General features: G+C 39.0%; 1 protein-coding gene across 1 annotated transcript; it reads left to right on the top strand.

The window, feature by feature from the left end:
- Positions 1 to 315: 315 nt before the first annotated feature.
- dusp7 (dual specificity phosphatase 7) lies at positions 316 to 10,854 on the top strand. The gene is made up of 3 exons (XM_017692785.2): positions 316 to 1,179; positions 2,793 to 3,221; positions 9,965 to 10,854. The coding sequence occupies exons 1-3, from the start codon at positions 768 to 770 to the stop codon at positions 10,270 to 10,272; spliced, it is 1,149 nt and encodes a 382-aa protein (XP_017548274.1). The 5' UTR covers positions 316 to 767; the 3' UTR covers positions 10,273 to 10,854.
- The last annotated feature ends 4,088 nt before the right edge of the window (positions 10,855 to 14,942 follow it).

Here is a 14,942-nt window from a genome sequence, read left to right as displayed (position 1 = left end):
ATCCTAAAACTTAAGACACGTGAAGCTTTAAAGCATGTCTGTGAAGCACTTTGAGCTGACCCTGGTGCTATAAATGCAAATAAAATGATTATTATTATTGTTGATATTATTAATTATAAGTCATAAGCATGACATCTCAACGGCTGAACTATACAGGGATTCTGATCCCCTTTGAGTTGAGCTTAATGAGACTGCTTTTTTTTAGCAGTATTGGCCCTTTAAACCACCCAGCGCCTGACCCCTCCCCTTCCCATGGCTCCTCCCATTGCCCCTCCTCCTTCTCCTCTCGTGCCCTAACTCCGCGCACAAACCTCTCTTCTTTTTATTACAGCCTGTCAAAAGCGCGAGCAGAAGATGACAAGCAGGACAGCACCGCCATAATGCTCGCGCTGGGACCATAACAAACCCCCCCTCTCTCAACGCCCCCCGCCACCTCTAAACAACACAACACAACTACACTACACTACGCGCGTGCCACGGGCGCCTTTTTTTTTTAGGGGGGGCCCAGCGGATTCTCAGATTTTCAGATGGACGGCGTAGACCCATTCCAGCGGAGCGCACGAGCGGAGCCGTGACCGCGCGCGAGCTCATCAGTCTGAAGGAGGAGAAGCGGATGGCTGCGCCAGTTTGATTTTTTTGGTCGCTGTTTTTTATTTTTATTCCTTTTTTTCGCCAGTTCTTTTTCTCCCCTTTCGCTTCTTTCTTTACCCCCCCTCCCTCGCCGTTTCGCCGCGCGCGCACAGCCCCCTCGTCCTCCTTTTTCCCCCATGAAAAACAACCTTTGGAGCGCGCCTCCTCCTCCTCCTCCTCCTGCGATGATCATGGCGAGCAAAAGCGCGGAGTGGCTGCAGGAGGAGCTCGAGGCCGGCGCGCGCTCCCTGCTCCTGCTCGACTGCCGGGCGCACGAGCTCTACGAGTCGTCGCACATCGAGTCGGCCATGAACCTGGCCATCCCGGGCCTGATGCTGCGCCGCCTGAAGAAGGGCAACCTGCCCATCCGTTCCATCATCCCCAACAACGAGGACAAGGAGCGCTTCGCCAAGCGCTGCAGGACGGACACCGTGCTGCTCTACGACGAGGCCACCGCAGACTGGCCCGAGAGCGGCGCGGGGGGCTCCGTGCTCGGCTTGCTCATGCAGAAGCTGCGGGACGACGGCTGCAAGGCTTATTACCTGGAAGGTAAATCTCAGGGGGGCTTTTATTTTTCCTTAAGGCTGCGTCCAGAACCACATACCACCTTACTATATTACACCACCTGTAGTAATGCATTCAATAATGTAGTTTCGTAGTGGGTTTTTTTGGGGGTTTTGGGACGCAGCCTAAAGGCGAAACTTTGTGGGCTCCGTCTCAATATCGCTCCCTTGCTCCCTAAGCAGTGCACCCAAAAGACCCGTATGACGCTCACGCGGCTCTTTTAGTTTGGGAACCGTGGTAGGGAAGAAGGGGCAATTTGAGACGTAGGCCTTTTATTTATTTATTTGTTTTTATTTGAAAGGGAAAAAGTTTCAAGTACTTTCAAACGAGCGTGGAAGTGCTTGTACTCGTTTAAGCTGATGAGACCGCTTTGTAGGGGGTTCATTTAGTTTTCTTGTGTTGGTTCGACTTCTCCCTTGACGCTGATCAGTCGTCTCACTTTGCTTTAGTAGTTTATTCTGGACCAAAATGAGGAGAATATATCCCTTTACTTTCCCCCCTCGAATTTTCCCGTTCCACCTTAAATGGTGCAGTAACTGCAGCGCCATTTAAGGTGGACCGGGCAATTCGAACTAAGAAGGCGAAGTTGTACATTTTCCACGTCAAATCGTTAATCGTAGACTCCGAGTTGATTTAGCAGAATTGGGATAGCAGAATGAATCGCTTTAGTCATTTAAACTGCAAATGCTAAAGTATGTTAGCATAGTTTACAGTGGAAATTAGGCTGAGAAGCCCGAACTCACAGGTCACTCCTCACAAACCTGCAAATTAATATCTTTTTTTAAAAGCGAAAATGTCCAGAATCTTCCGCACGACGCCTGCCTTTGGAGTTTAGACGTGCTAGCCGTCGCACAGAGATGTTTTCAATTAGTTTCCTGAAATGGCTCCGCCATGTTGTCTTCGTTCAAGAGGGAGCTCGCATTTCATGAATGAAAAGGGAAGAGAAAGCAAAAACACAGCCTGCTAGCAGTTTCGTTGTTTGATTGTTTCTGCCACACTTTTTGAATCCTTAACGAAGCAAACGTGTACAATATATACCTTAAAACAGGCTGTGAACGGTTATGGATGTGTTTAAAGCGGATATGTGGCCACCATTCACAAAACAGTCCACTGAGAGGTCATGAGCAGTATTAAAGGGCCCATGTCAGGGAGTTTTTCTCATATTGTGTATACGTTTTAAACAAAACTATAGAAGCTTGTATGAACGTTTTTCAAGTTTAAGAAGTGACCGATCCAAATATTTAAAATACAGCCCATTTTCAGCTGTTTTTGTGATTTCATGGACATGCATTTGCATGTAGTGGCATGAGGAATGGACCAACAGGAATGCTCCTCAAAATTACTGAAAATGAAATGTACACATATGAATTTTGCATTAAGAATTAAGAATGTTATGGTGATGAGCCAGACAGAGGTGTTATGCCCTTTTTGCTGCATAAAACCATACAGATGTTATAAGCACGCCTAGAGAAAATAAAATAGATAAAATGCAGTAATATATTAATATATAGGCCCCTTAAGCATTCACTGTCTTATTAAGCCTATATTAAGGGTAATCTATTTGCAAATAATCACATGTCGTTTATTTCTGTTTCTAGGAGGATTCAACAAGTTTCAGACGGAGTATCCAGAGCACTGCGAGACCAATCTGGACTGTTCCTGCCCGAGCAGCTCCCCGCCTGCTTCTGTTTTGGGCCTGGGAGGACTACGGATCAGTTCGGACTGTTCAGACGGAGAGTCGGACAGGGAGCCGAGCAGTGCCACCGAGTCAGAAGGCAGCCCTTTACCCAACAACCAGCCTCCTTTTCCCGTGCAAATCCTCCCATACCTTTACTTGGGCTGTGCCAAAGACTCCACCAACCTGGACATTTTGGGCAAGTACAACATCAAGTACATCCTTAACGTGACTCCCAACCTGCCCAACATGTTCGAGCACGACGGGGAATTCAAGTACAAACAGATTCCCATCTCGGATCACTGGAGCCAAAACCTGTCGCAGTTTTTCCCTGAGGCCATTTCTTTCATAGGTAAGTGGACACATTTTTAATCTCTACAGCACATTTCCTATCCTGATCTGTTCATTCATTCATTCATTTGAAAACATCAGCAGCCCAGCAGTGTGAATGTTTCATGCTGAGTGGACTAAAAGAAATGGTTCCAAACAACGTAAATAAAATCTCCTTATGTTATACACTTGTTTTTATATATATATATATATATATATATATATATATGTGTGTGTGTGTGTGTGTGTGTGTGTGTGTGTGTGTGTGTGTGTGTGAACACATTCTATACAGAGAATACATTTTAATTCAGAGCTTCATTTTATTTGCTGAATTTTACATATTTGAGAGTAATGCAGTAAAACATAAAATGTGTCTTGTGCAACAGGGACAGCACATTTTATATTTTATATTTTTTCTAATATGTTAAAAACAGCATATATAAAAGCTATTTATCTGGACAGTAAGCATTTATTTGCTGAAAGAAAACAGCAACAGTTAGTAAAAGTGGTGATAAACTCTTATCAAGATTTTTTTTAAAGATTTACTGTAAGTATATAAATTGGGCATATCATCATTTCATAACTTCCTTCTGGTATTGTGTTTAACGTTTAATATTTCAGTCAACACTGTATAAGTACACATGTCATTTAATAAGACAGTGACTAGCAGTTATTAATAGACCAAGTACATTTCAAACCGTTGAACAGTCTAATAAATGACATGTACAGTAAGGTTTTAGGCTTGTGATAATAATATTGGGTTTTAAAAGTTGTTTATCTGGGCAGAAAACACAAATATTAGGATAAATGCAAAATAATATAAACACAAGAAGGAATGATTACATTTCTTGCAGACCTTTCCTTCTAGGAAGGACAGTTAACTGTAGTTATCATCTAATACCTGGATTATTAATGTTTACTCATACGTATTGAATATACTTAAAGCACAGAGATTTTATAATAAATATTTTAGCCTCAGGTGTAGGATTAGGTCTATATATTAAATTGTCACCTGGCCTCACAAGCTCATTCTGAAAGCCTACTGCACTCATTGAACTGTGAAACGCTGGCGTCCGTCTTTCAGCTTAACGAGCAACAGCACACAGGAAGCGGAGTTATTGATTAACGTGTAGTCATCATCAGTGCGGATCGCTGGGCTGCTGCTCGGGCAGTTTCTCTCAGGATCAGCTCAGCTTTACTCGTCTAGAGCGGACAGAGCCTGAGTGATTTACATAAAGGAGCGAGAGCAGGTTGTAGAGGTGCGGTGTCATTAATGTGAATGAGACCGTATGAGCATGAATGAACGACTCCGCTGAGACAGAAACCTCAGCAGCAGCTTTAAATCACTTTTAAGCATAAGTTACATTAACCTCAAAATACTGAACCAGGTCAGTCTGCTGAGTCTCATTTTATATATTCATTGTAACTCATAAGCCTTTTCTCCAGTGGCACCACACACTGAAAAAGAGCATTTCGTTTAAGGTGGACAGGTTCAGTAACATATTTCTTTTGTCTACATTTGAGAATTGAAGGGCAATTCCACCAATTTTTTTTATTTCTGCTTAACTCAAACTCTGAGATGTAAGAGTAATTCAGCGTGGTTTGGTGTGAAATGGTTCACTGTAGAAACTCACAGTGGTGGTGACAGGAACCAGGGGTTGCCATATATTCTATGATTTTAACACAAATATTCTACACCACCAAATAAAGCATAAAATGAGCTGTAACTTTGGTTCAGGCCACATTTTATGTTTTATTCACTGCAAATAAACAGCAAATGTGCAATAAAACGTGTGCTTTGTCGAGGATGTGCTCATTTAGCTTCAACTGAACACAGTGGAATTTTACCTGGGGCGCCCAGACTTTTGGAATGGTTTCAGGAGCTTTTAGAGGTGGATGTTTGGTTTCTGTCATCACCGCTGTGAGCAATTCTGACACGAACAGAGCAGAATGTTTCATACCAAACCGCGTGTAACCACGTAATCACGCAGAAATTCTGAAAAGCAGGTGAAATCGCCCTTTAAAGCAGCTCTAGCAGTAAGGGCATTGACATTGCGAAGGTTTTTCAGGAAATGCCACCCCTGATGTCTGTGGCTGTAGTGTGGCCAGCTTCAAAGTCATTTCCGCAGCACTTCCTGTCCGTGGCCTCATTTTAGTGTATTGTTTAATTCAGAAAAAAAAATGCACGATGATTTATATTTACCACTCCCAGGAGTCTAAACCCATCCAGCACCGGTCAGCATAAGATCCACGAGGCTGAAAGTGGCTACTTATTCGAATTTTCATGGTCCACCTTAAATAGTGTTGCTGTAACAGCTTCCCCATTTAAAGTGAAGCAGGAGAATTGGGTTACTAGTGAAGATCAGCTACATTCTGTTCTTTTCGGTTTGAAATGAAAGGAACAGTCAGAGCAACAATTCAACTGGAGCTGAACAACTGCAACAGAACAAAGTTAAACCCCAAAACAGAGAATTAGGAACTGAACACTTATGACTGAAATGGAGTTGGACTTTATCACTGATATACACGAGTGGAAGTCAAAGTGTTAGCATTAGCATTTTATACCACACGCCTCTAATAACCATAAAACCATGATATTAACATTGAGATAGTGTTGTACTGCTGTTTTAGTGATGGATTAGATAGACGTAGAGTAGTAAGTGGTTAAGTTAATAATATTATGTCATTATTATTATATTTTGAAATGCCAACTCAGTAACTGTATTAGTGCTAACTTATTTGCAGTTTTAATGCTAATTGTAGTTTATTAATGCTAATTTGTTAATAGTTTTAGTGCCAACTTATTCACTTAATCAATGCTAGCTTACTTACATTATTAATGCTATCATTTTTAGTGCAACTTATTCACTTTATTAATGCTAACTCCAGTTTGTTAATGCAGTTTAGTCGAATTGTTAGTGCTAACTTATTCACTTATTAACATTTTTACTGTTTATTAACTCCAGAACTTAATTACCTTCATTAATGCTGACTTTTCACATGATAACTTAAGTTCATGAATGCTAACTCTTTAACTTTAATGATAACTTGTCCTTTTTTCAACGATGGCCTGTTAATTTTTGTAATGCTGAACTTTATTAATGCTGATTTATCTTTATAAACACAAACTTAGCTTTACTATTGCTAGCTTATCTTTATTCATGCTAACTTATTAATCTAATGACTTACTGACTTCTTAACTTTATTGATGCTGATTCATCTTTTAAATGCTAACTTTATTAATGCCAGCTTAGCTTCATTAATTCTAACTTATTTACTTAAATAAGGGTGTCGTTCTGCCCTGAATGAGGCTTGTTTGTGAGAGTCGAGTTTGAGCTTCTGTGGTGAAATGTGGCAGACAGAGAGGTCAGATCAGGAGGAGGAATCCACTGGTCTCCATTGAGAGCAGCTTTTTCTGCTCCAGCTCAGACACAAGAGAGGATTTCTGATGTGTTAGTCTGGATCCGTCTCGCCATCTGGATTCATTTTGAAACATTAAACTGGTGGATATTTTTTCAGTCAAGATTTATGTTCAAAAGTTTTGAATCACTTTCTAACTAATACAGAAAGACGAGTTTTGAAGAGTCATCCATATCATTATTACAGTAACAGGACACTAATACTGTACTGATCAGTGTGCAGCAAAATGATGAAAAGGAGATTTTAAAATGACAGAGTAATAAGAATGAATTTCTAATAAAATTAATATCCAGAATTCATCATGTTTGAAAAGTGTTGATCAAATCTCATCAAGATGACTTACGGTAAACAGATAATTACGGTATAATATTATTTAATTACTTCTTACATTTGGTGTTGTTTATAACATTTAACATTTAAGTCCATTTATCATTGAATACAACAGCAGAGGTTATTAATACACAGTGTACTGAGTGACATGTGCAGTGAAGTTTTAGGCACCGGATGATAAAATCACATTTATGAGTCTGTTTATCTGGTCAGTGAGTGTTTTGCTCAGAAAAACACTCATTTTAGAATAAATACAAATAATATTAACACAGTAATTCGTTTTTATGTGGTTAGGTGTGTTTGTTTATGTATTTCCAGCATTCTCTTTGAGGAAGTCCAATATTTCCATATATCATCAAATATCTGCTTTGCCTAATCAATTCTTCATTAAATCAAATGTTCAAATTAAGAATCGAATGATTATTGAGCTTAAAGAGAATAATGATATCTTATTAACTTTGTTATTGCTAACTTATTAAGTATAACTTATCTTTAATAATGCTAATTATTTTTACTAGTACAATAGTAACTTTATTAATAGCTCTTATTATCTTTTCTAATGCTATCGTAACCTTATTAATGCTTTTACTAACTTTATTAATGCTGATATCTTTTATCTTAATGCTGACTTATTAGCTTTATTAAGGCCATCTTCATGCTGTCTTAACTTTGTCAATACTATCTTATCATCTTTATGCTGATTTATCTCAGATTTGAGCTGCTGTTGAACATTATTGATTGATGAGAATTCAGATTTCAGCTGAATGGATCGACTGAATTTTCAGTGTTTTGTGATCTTCACACACGAGTAAACAACAAACAGGAACTGAGGGGCTGTTTTGCTCGTCACACGCCTAGCTTCCTGCGGTCGTAATGTTGATCAGCGAGCCCGCCACAGTGTCTGGGCGAGGGGAGGAAAACTAGTGCACGCCGCGCCATCACAACATCCTGTGGACACTGTTACCCGACTGAGTGCAGTTTCATTTTTAAAGACAATGAAACACAGTTTAACTTTTACACCACTCACATGCACAGAGCGCCATTCTGGATAATCAATAACCTCAGACTGAACTGTTTTCAGTAGACGGACTATTAGCAGATTTGATACTCCATGATTTCATTTTTACCTCTTTCAAAATGATATGAAGGACCACATGATGTGTTACCTTTAACATTTAAATAATGGGGACATAAGAATGTTTTTTTGGGAACTACATCATGGACATCATACTCTTTGCATACCACATATGGTGCTAAAACATAAGCCACCATTTTTCTCAAAACTTCATCATAATTCAGTGGTTAAAATTCAAAAAAGTAAAACCATCTTAAAAGTACTCAAAACCTTCTCAAAACTGTCATAAAAGGTCTCAGACATCTGCCAGTGTATTCATAACCATTTCCTGTATCTGTGAGGGAATCTTGAGAGATGGCCGTTCCATAGACTACAGTGATTCTGACTTTAGAGCGGCAAATTTCCCACCACAATGACTTTGTTTACATCATATCGGTTTAATCACGCAGAAATGATAAAATATCAGTGGAATTCCCCTTTATATTATTGCTTCATCTCAAGCTCATTGCACTTTGGTCTTTGGGTACTAGGATCTTATTTGGCTGCTGGATATTTTTGTACATTGAAATCAGTGAGAATTTGTGTATTTCATGATTTTTATTTGTGAAGTTTGTGAAATTAATTTTGCTTGTACAGGAAAATGAACATTAAAAGTGAATTCTTGAGAGGTTAAAGGGTAATTGCTGTTTCCTTCCATCACGAGAGAGAAAGCAAAAGAAAGAGGCATTAATGGCTCTGCAGAGTGTTACAATCTGTAAAAGCCAGATGCATCCAGGTCATCCATAATGTATGATCACCCCACCTCCTCCCACCACTACCACTCATGAGCCCACATGAGGTCAGTCAGAGATGCAGAGGCATTTCTGAATGCCATCTCTGAGTCTTCACAGAGAGACCATGCTGAGGCATCTTAGTGCTCCATTCAGCGTTTCAGATGCCTGTGCAGACACGACTGCAGCACCGCAGCTTCACCCTCGAGTGTTCTGGAGTGCTTCTCGTTTCGAGGGGCTTTGTTTAAACTTGAATGAACGGGAGGAAGATTTGTAATGAGGTTCTTGTGAATAAGAAGCTACACAGAGCCCTACTGTACTCATCTTTAGTGTACACCAGCACCCATAGCCAGTTTCTCTGTATTCTAGTTATCATAAAGGGGAATTCAACTAAACTTTCCATATTTCTGCTTAATGAAATGGTTAAGCTGTAAACAAAGTCGTTCAGAGTGGTTTGGTGTGAAACACTCCTTTCAAGAGAAACTTACCGAGTCAGAATTGTTCATAGTGGTGGTGATAGGAATCAGATGCCCATCTCTAAAAGCTCCCTCACAGAAAGTTACTACATGAAATGATTGTGAATACACTGTCAAAAACGTATCTGGCGTGATAGGTGATGGGATGGTGATAGGAACCAGGGGTCGCCATGACTACAACAGAAAATAAAGACATTTTATTATCCAAAATCACCAGTGAATCTACATGTGTCGTCTGAGTTTTATATGTAATGCTGATGTGGGAAAATAGTGGAAAATTTGGAGACTCTTCCATTTATCCCTCCACCATTAAAGGACTCAGACTGAGAAAACGAAAGAAATCAAAGTAAGGGTTTACATGCTCTGAAAACCCCATTACTGAGCTTAAATCCAGCCTCCTCATCAAATTTCTTAGTCCTTAATGAGATCTAAGAAATCAGAATGTGTGTTTACATGACCACTTAATAATCAGTTAACTGCAGAAATCTGGAATATTGTTGTGCATGTAAACACACTCAGTATTCAAATGTGGTTTCTTCTCTAAGAATGTGTGAACATTGTTCAAAAATGCATTAAAGGTCACTTTTTTGTCATGATACATTTTTGTCGCTTTACACATCATTACAAATCAGTTTTACGTTGTGATCAACTTTATGAGAGAAGTAAAAGTGTTTCCTGTTCTTCCTCTCTTCAGATGAAGCTCGTTCCAAAAAGTGTGGCATCCTGGTGCACTGCCTGGCCGGCATTAGCCGCTCGGTCACGGTGACGGTGGCCTACCTGATGCAGAAGCTTAACCTGTCACTGAACGACGCCTATGACTTTGTCAAGCGCAAGAAGTCCAACATCTCACCCAACTTCAACTTCATGGGGCAGCTTTTGGACTTTGAGAGGACACTGGGACTCAACAGCCCCTGTGACAACCGCTCACCCAACGACCAGCTGTTCTTCACCACGCCGACCAATCACAACGTGTTCCAACTGGATACACTGGAGTCCACATGAGGGTGGGCCGGTGGGCTTTGGCGGTGGGGAGCACCCACCCCTTCGTCTTTTTTTGCGACGTTCGCCTCCCAAAGTGAGGGGCAGTGCCGACGAGCTGGCGAGGCGAGGAGAGGGACGCAGGGCGATGAAGACCTCCTGGGATAGCTGACCGCACGGAGGCTGACCTGAGGAGAGCCCTGCTGCCATACTGGTAGTTTTTGATGCAGCTTCTTCTTGCCTTTCTGGAAAAGACTGTTGTTTATGTTTTTCTATTTTTGTCTTGGAACCACGTACAAAGACACTCTCTCGCCTCCCCCAGTGTTTTTATCCAAACCTCCTGTCTTGACAGGTGCCAATCTGGTGGGGCAAAGGAGGTGGTCTCGCTCTACATGAATGTAGGGTTTGCACAGTCTGTTTATGTATGTACATCAGGTTGTATATTTGTAAGCACTCACAAACCAAGTGGTTCTAGATTGTATCCGACCAACAGAGAAACGAACATTGTTCTTAATAGGAACATTATTTTTCTTCTTTTTGTTTGTAATGACCTAATGCGGTTTGCACAGTGGTGAAGCCTTTCACTTCTTGGCACTTAAAAAAAAAGAAACAACAAACAAAACTGGTACTCCAACACAACAAATAAAGAGACATTCAGAGGTCGTCTGGCCTGTTCGAGGCTGCAGCTGCGCGGGGCATCTCAGGCTGCACTGGCTGGAGCGCTCTTACTCGAAACTGGGTTTTTTTGTAATCCTCGAGTCCCCGCTTCCTTAACGAAAGTGTTTTTTCTTGGGTCGACTCACCCTCAGGCCTTGGCGATAAGTACAGTATGAGTATGAGCATATTCTATTATATTTTAAATAAGTATAACTTCACAGTATGTATTTTAGCATGGAGTCCTGGTTCTTAACCTGGCGGGTTTTATGGGAAAAACGAATGTTTCGAACTGTTTTTTTAAACTCATATCGCTGCCCTTGGGTCACCCGGGGGGGCGTAGAGTGCGCAGGGGGAGCTTCTGGTGACAGAAGCGTCCGATTTGGAATTGAACGGACATGCGCTCGAGTTAGCAGGGTTGCTTTAAGCTGGCCTTATATAACCTTTTTAATCCTTTTCCTATTCTGACTGTTCAGTACTATTTGTATCACACTTTAGAAATCGTTGTATGAATTTAAAATAAAGGACGTCCGTTCGTTCATTCGTTTTTAAACAAAATCGATATGTAGTAATAATGGACAACTAATGGTCTTTAACGGGTCAGTCGAGGTTGTATTTGTTACTCTCTGCAATATATATATATATATATATATATATATATATATATATATATATATATATATATATATATATATATGTACACCCTTTGCAGTATTTTCTAGGAAAACAATACAAAAACAAAAAAATGGAAGAGAAAGACCTCGGGTTTTTAATTCCTCTACTTTTTCTACTCGTATTCCACGGAAATACAGCTTGCTTTGGAACTGAGGTAGCTTTTCACCTGGGGTGTCCATTTATATGCTACGTGATAACTTTCTGTTCCAGCAGACCGTCCAGTTCTGGTTCTGGTTCTGGTCCTGTTAACCCCACACGTGCTATTCCTGTGGCCTTTCAATGTATTTCAATACTTATATATATACATATATATAATATTTGAGAAGATATGCAACAGTCTCCTCCAGAATATTATCACTGAGGACGACCATTTTTCGTGCTTGAAAATTGACTTCGTCTGTTAGACGTCCGGTCACAAGGAAGAAAAAAGAAGAGGGAAATAAAAGCACCCTAGGATTGAAATGTATTTCAGTGCGGAGCTTTTCGTTTTTTGTTTGTTTTTATAAATTTAAATGTAAATCCTTGATTTCAAGCTGCTTCTCGTGGAGGAATGTTTGTGTTCTCTGTAACGATAGGGGAAATGTTTCTTTCTCTGTTTATCGCCAGAACACAGGAACAGTGCTTTCTGTGGAAAAAAAAACTTTTCTTGTAGCTACACCTTGGTAAGAGGCAGCGTTTAAAGAAAGTGAGAGAGAGCTAGCATGCGAGGGAGTGAGAGAGAGAGAGAGAGAGAGAGAGAGAATGAATAACAAAAATGTATATCTTACCTCACTGAGGAATTTTTCAGGGATTTTTTGACAATGCATCTGCATCGTGTTACAGCTTCGAATACATGACGAATAGCTGTTTTATATGTGCTGTATACATTTTTTTTAAAAGATGCAATCTATATATGTGTATAAAACTGGGCTTGGTAACAGGGCAGTTCAATTTTCTGATTTATGAAGGATATAAATTTGTCCGTATGTATTGTATAGTCTATGGAAAGAACACACAACAAGACATGTTTATACTGCAAATAAATATTGAATTATTTTTTTGGTTAACTAGTTTGGTTTGCTTGTGGTTTCTTTTAGTTCTTTATAATGTGAGCTGAAAGTATTACGCTAAAAATTTGGCTTTTTTGAATGATACGATGGGCTGTCAGAGTTAACAAGGTATTTTATTAACAGCACACATTTTAACGCCATTAAAATCCATAGGCTTTTAGGCTGCAGGCTGCAGGCTGAAGTCAAGCTGTAGCACTGTATGTCGTTCTGATAGAATCTGTGATTGTAGTTCTGTTGTTCAAATACTTATAAAATAGCTTTTAAAAATCTTTATGAACAAATATGATGATTTTTTTTAAAGAGAGCATTCAGCGATGGCTATCAGTGGACAAAACTGTAATCGTTCTGTATACAGTATGATATGATGAATCATGCTTAATATGACCAGGAACATGAACTAACCAGCTAGAATTTTGTCTTTTAAATGATACGATTTGGGCTGTCAAATTTAACAAGATACATTAATTAACGGCACACATTTTAACACCATTAATGTCTGTAGTAGTGCTGCAGCTATGGAGGAGCTGAACTGCTAACTGTATAGATGATATATATTCTCATTGACTGTATAAATTATATATATGATATACACTCATCGACTGTATATGATACATATGCTCATTGACTGCATATGATATATACATGATATAAACACTCATTGACTACATGGTATACATGCTCAAGTCAACTATGCAACTGTGTAGATGATACATATAAAACCTACACTCAGTGTATATATGATATGCATGATATACACACACACACCTTGGCTAGTACATGAAGCCATTGGTTGTTGGTGATGAAAACAGTGTTTACTAGAAAATAATATTTTTGAATTATTGAAAGCAATAAATACATTTTAATTAAGCTCATTTTCTCCACTCATACAGCTTTAACACAATGCACTGCTGTGTAACTAATTTTTTTTTCTCTCTTCAACCTTAAGCAATTAATTGCAGGATTATGTGGAAGTTTTCACAATTAATCACAATTAATTGCTCAACTTTAACCTTAAAATAGCTCAATTCCATTTTAAACAGCATTGAATTAGAGCTAAATAGACAAAATAAGAAAAACTATTATAATTATTTAGCAGCCTGATATATCATATGCTGTGACCAGGAACATGAACTGACAAGACATAATATTGTCTTTTAAATGATATTATTAAGGCTGTCAAAGTCGACGCCACATATTTTATCACCATTAATATCTGTAGTAGTGCTGGCTCATATAGCTATAACAAAACACATTGCTTTATAGATAAAGGAAAAAAAGTTTTCTTTGGGGACAAATTTGACTGATTAATTGTGATTAATCACATCATTTTGATTCATTTGACCAGCATGTGCAGTGCATTCTGATATATCCATGAGTAGATAAGCAACACTGTTTAGCAGCCTTATACACAATATTATATGATGACTTGTGCTTAATATGACCAGGAGCATGAACTAGCAAGACATAATGTTGTTTTTTAAAGGATACAATTAAGGCTGTCAAAGTTAACGCCACATATTTTAGCACCATAAATGTCTGTATTAATGATGGCTTAACCACTTATATAAAAAATGAGCTGCATTTTATTTATAAAAGTTCTTTAGAGACGATTTGATAAATTAATCGTGATTAATCGCACAATTTTGTGCAGGTAACAGAACAAAGCTTTCTTTGACGTCAAATTCAAACGATTAATCACGATTAATTATGATTAATCGCCCCAATTTGTGCAGTTAACAGAAAAAAAGCTTTCTTTGGGGTCAAATTTTGAGCAATTCATTTTGATTAATCGCATAATTTTGTTCAGTTAACAGAAATGAGCTTCTTTTTGGACCAAATTTGAGTGATTAATCATGATTTAATCGTATCATTTTGTGCAGTTAACAAAAATACGTTTTCTTTGGGATAAAATTTGAATGATTAATAATTAATCACATCATTTTGATTCATTTGACTCTGAAGAAAGCTTTTTTCTGTTTATAAAAGAGTGCGTTCTGTTGCATCTATGAGTGAACAAAATAAACACCACCATTTAAATGATTTGGCAGCCTTATACACAATATTATATGATGAATCATGCTTAATATGACCAGGAGCATGAACTTGCAAGCTAAAAATGGTTTTGATTTCAGGTTCAGAGTCAGGCTTCTGAGTTCTTCCAAGGTTTTTTCTGTGAGCACTGCTTTCTGTGAATATAATGAACCTGGACGGCTGCAAACTCACTTCCCACATCTCTCTCTGTGAGCGTACTATAAAAAGACATCCAGGGCTTTGTTTGAAATACCTTGCGTGGTTTGAAGAGTCTTAGTCTCTGAC

This window comes from Pygocentrus nattereri, chromosome 21, assembly GCF_015220715.1.
Source record: "Pygocentrus nattereri isolate fPygNat1 chromosome 21, fPygNat1.pri, whole genome shotgun sequence".
Classification (NCBI taxonomy): domain Eukaryota; kingdom Metazoa; phylum Chordata; class Actinopteri; order Characiformes; family Serrasalmidae; genus Pygocentrus; species Pygocentrus nattereri.
This window is presented reverse-complemented; position numbering and strand designations above follow the sequence as displayed.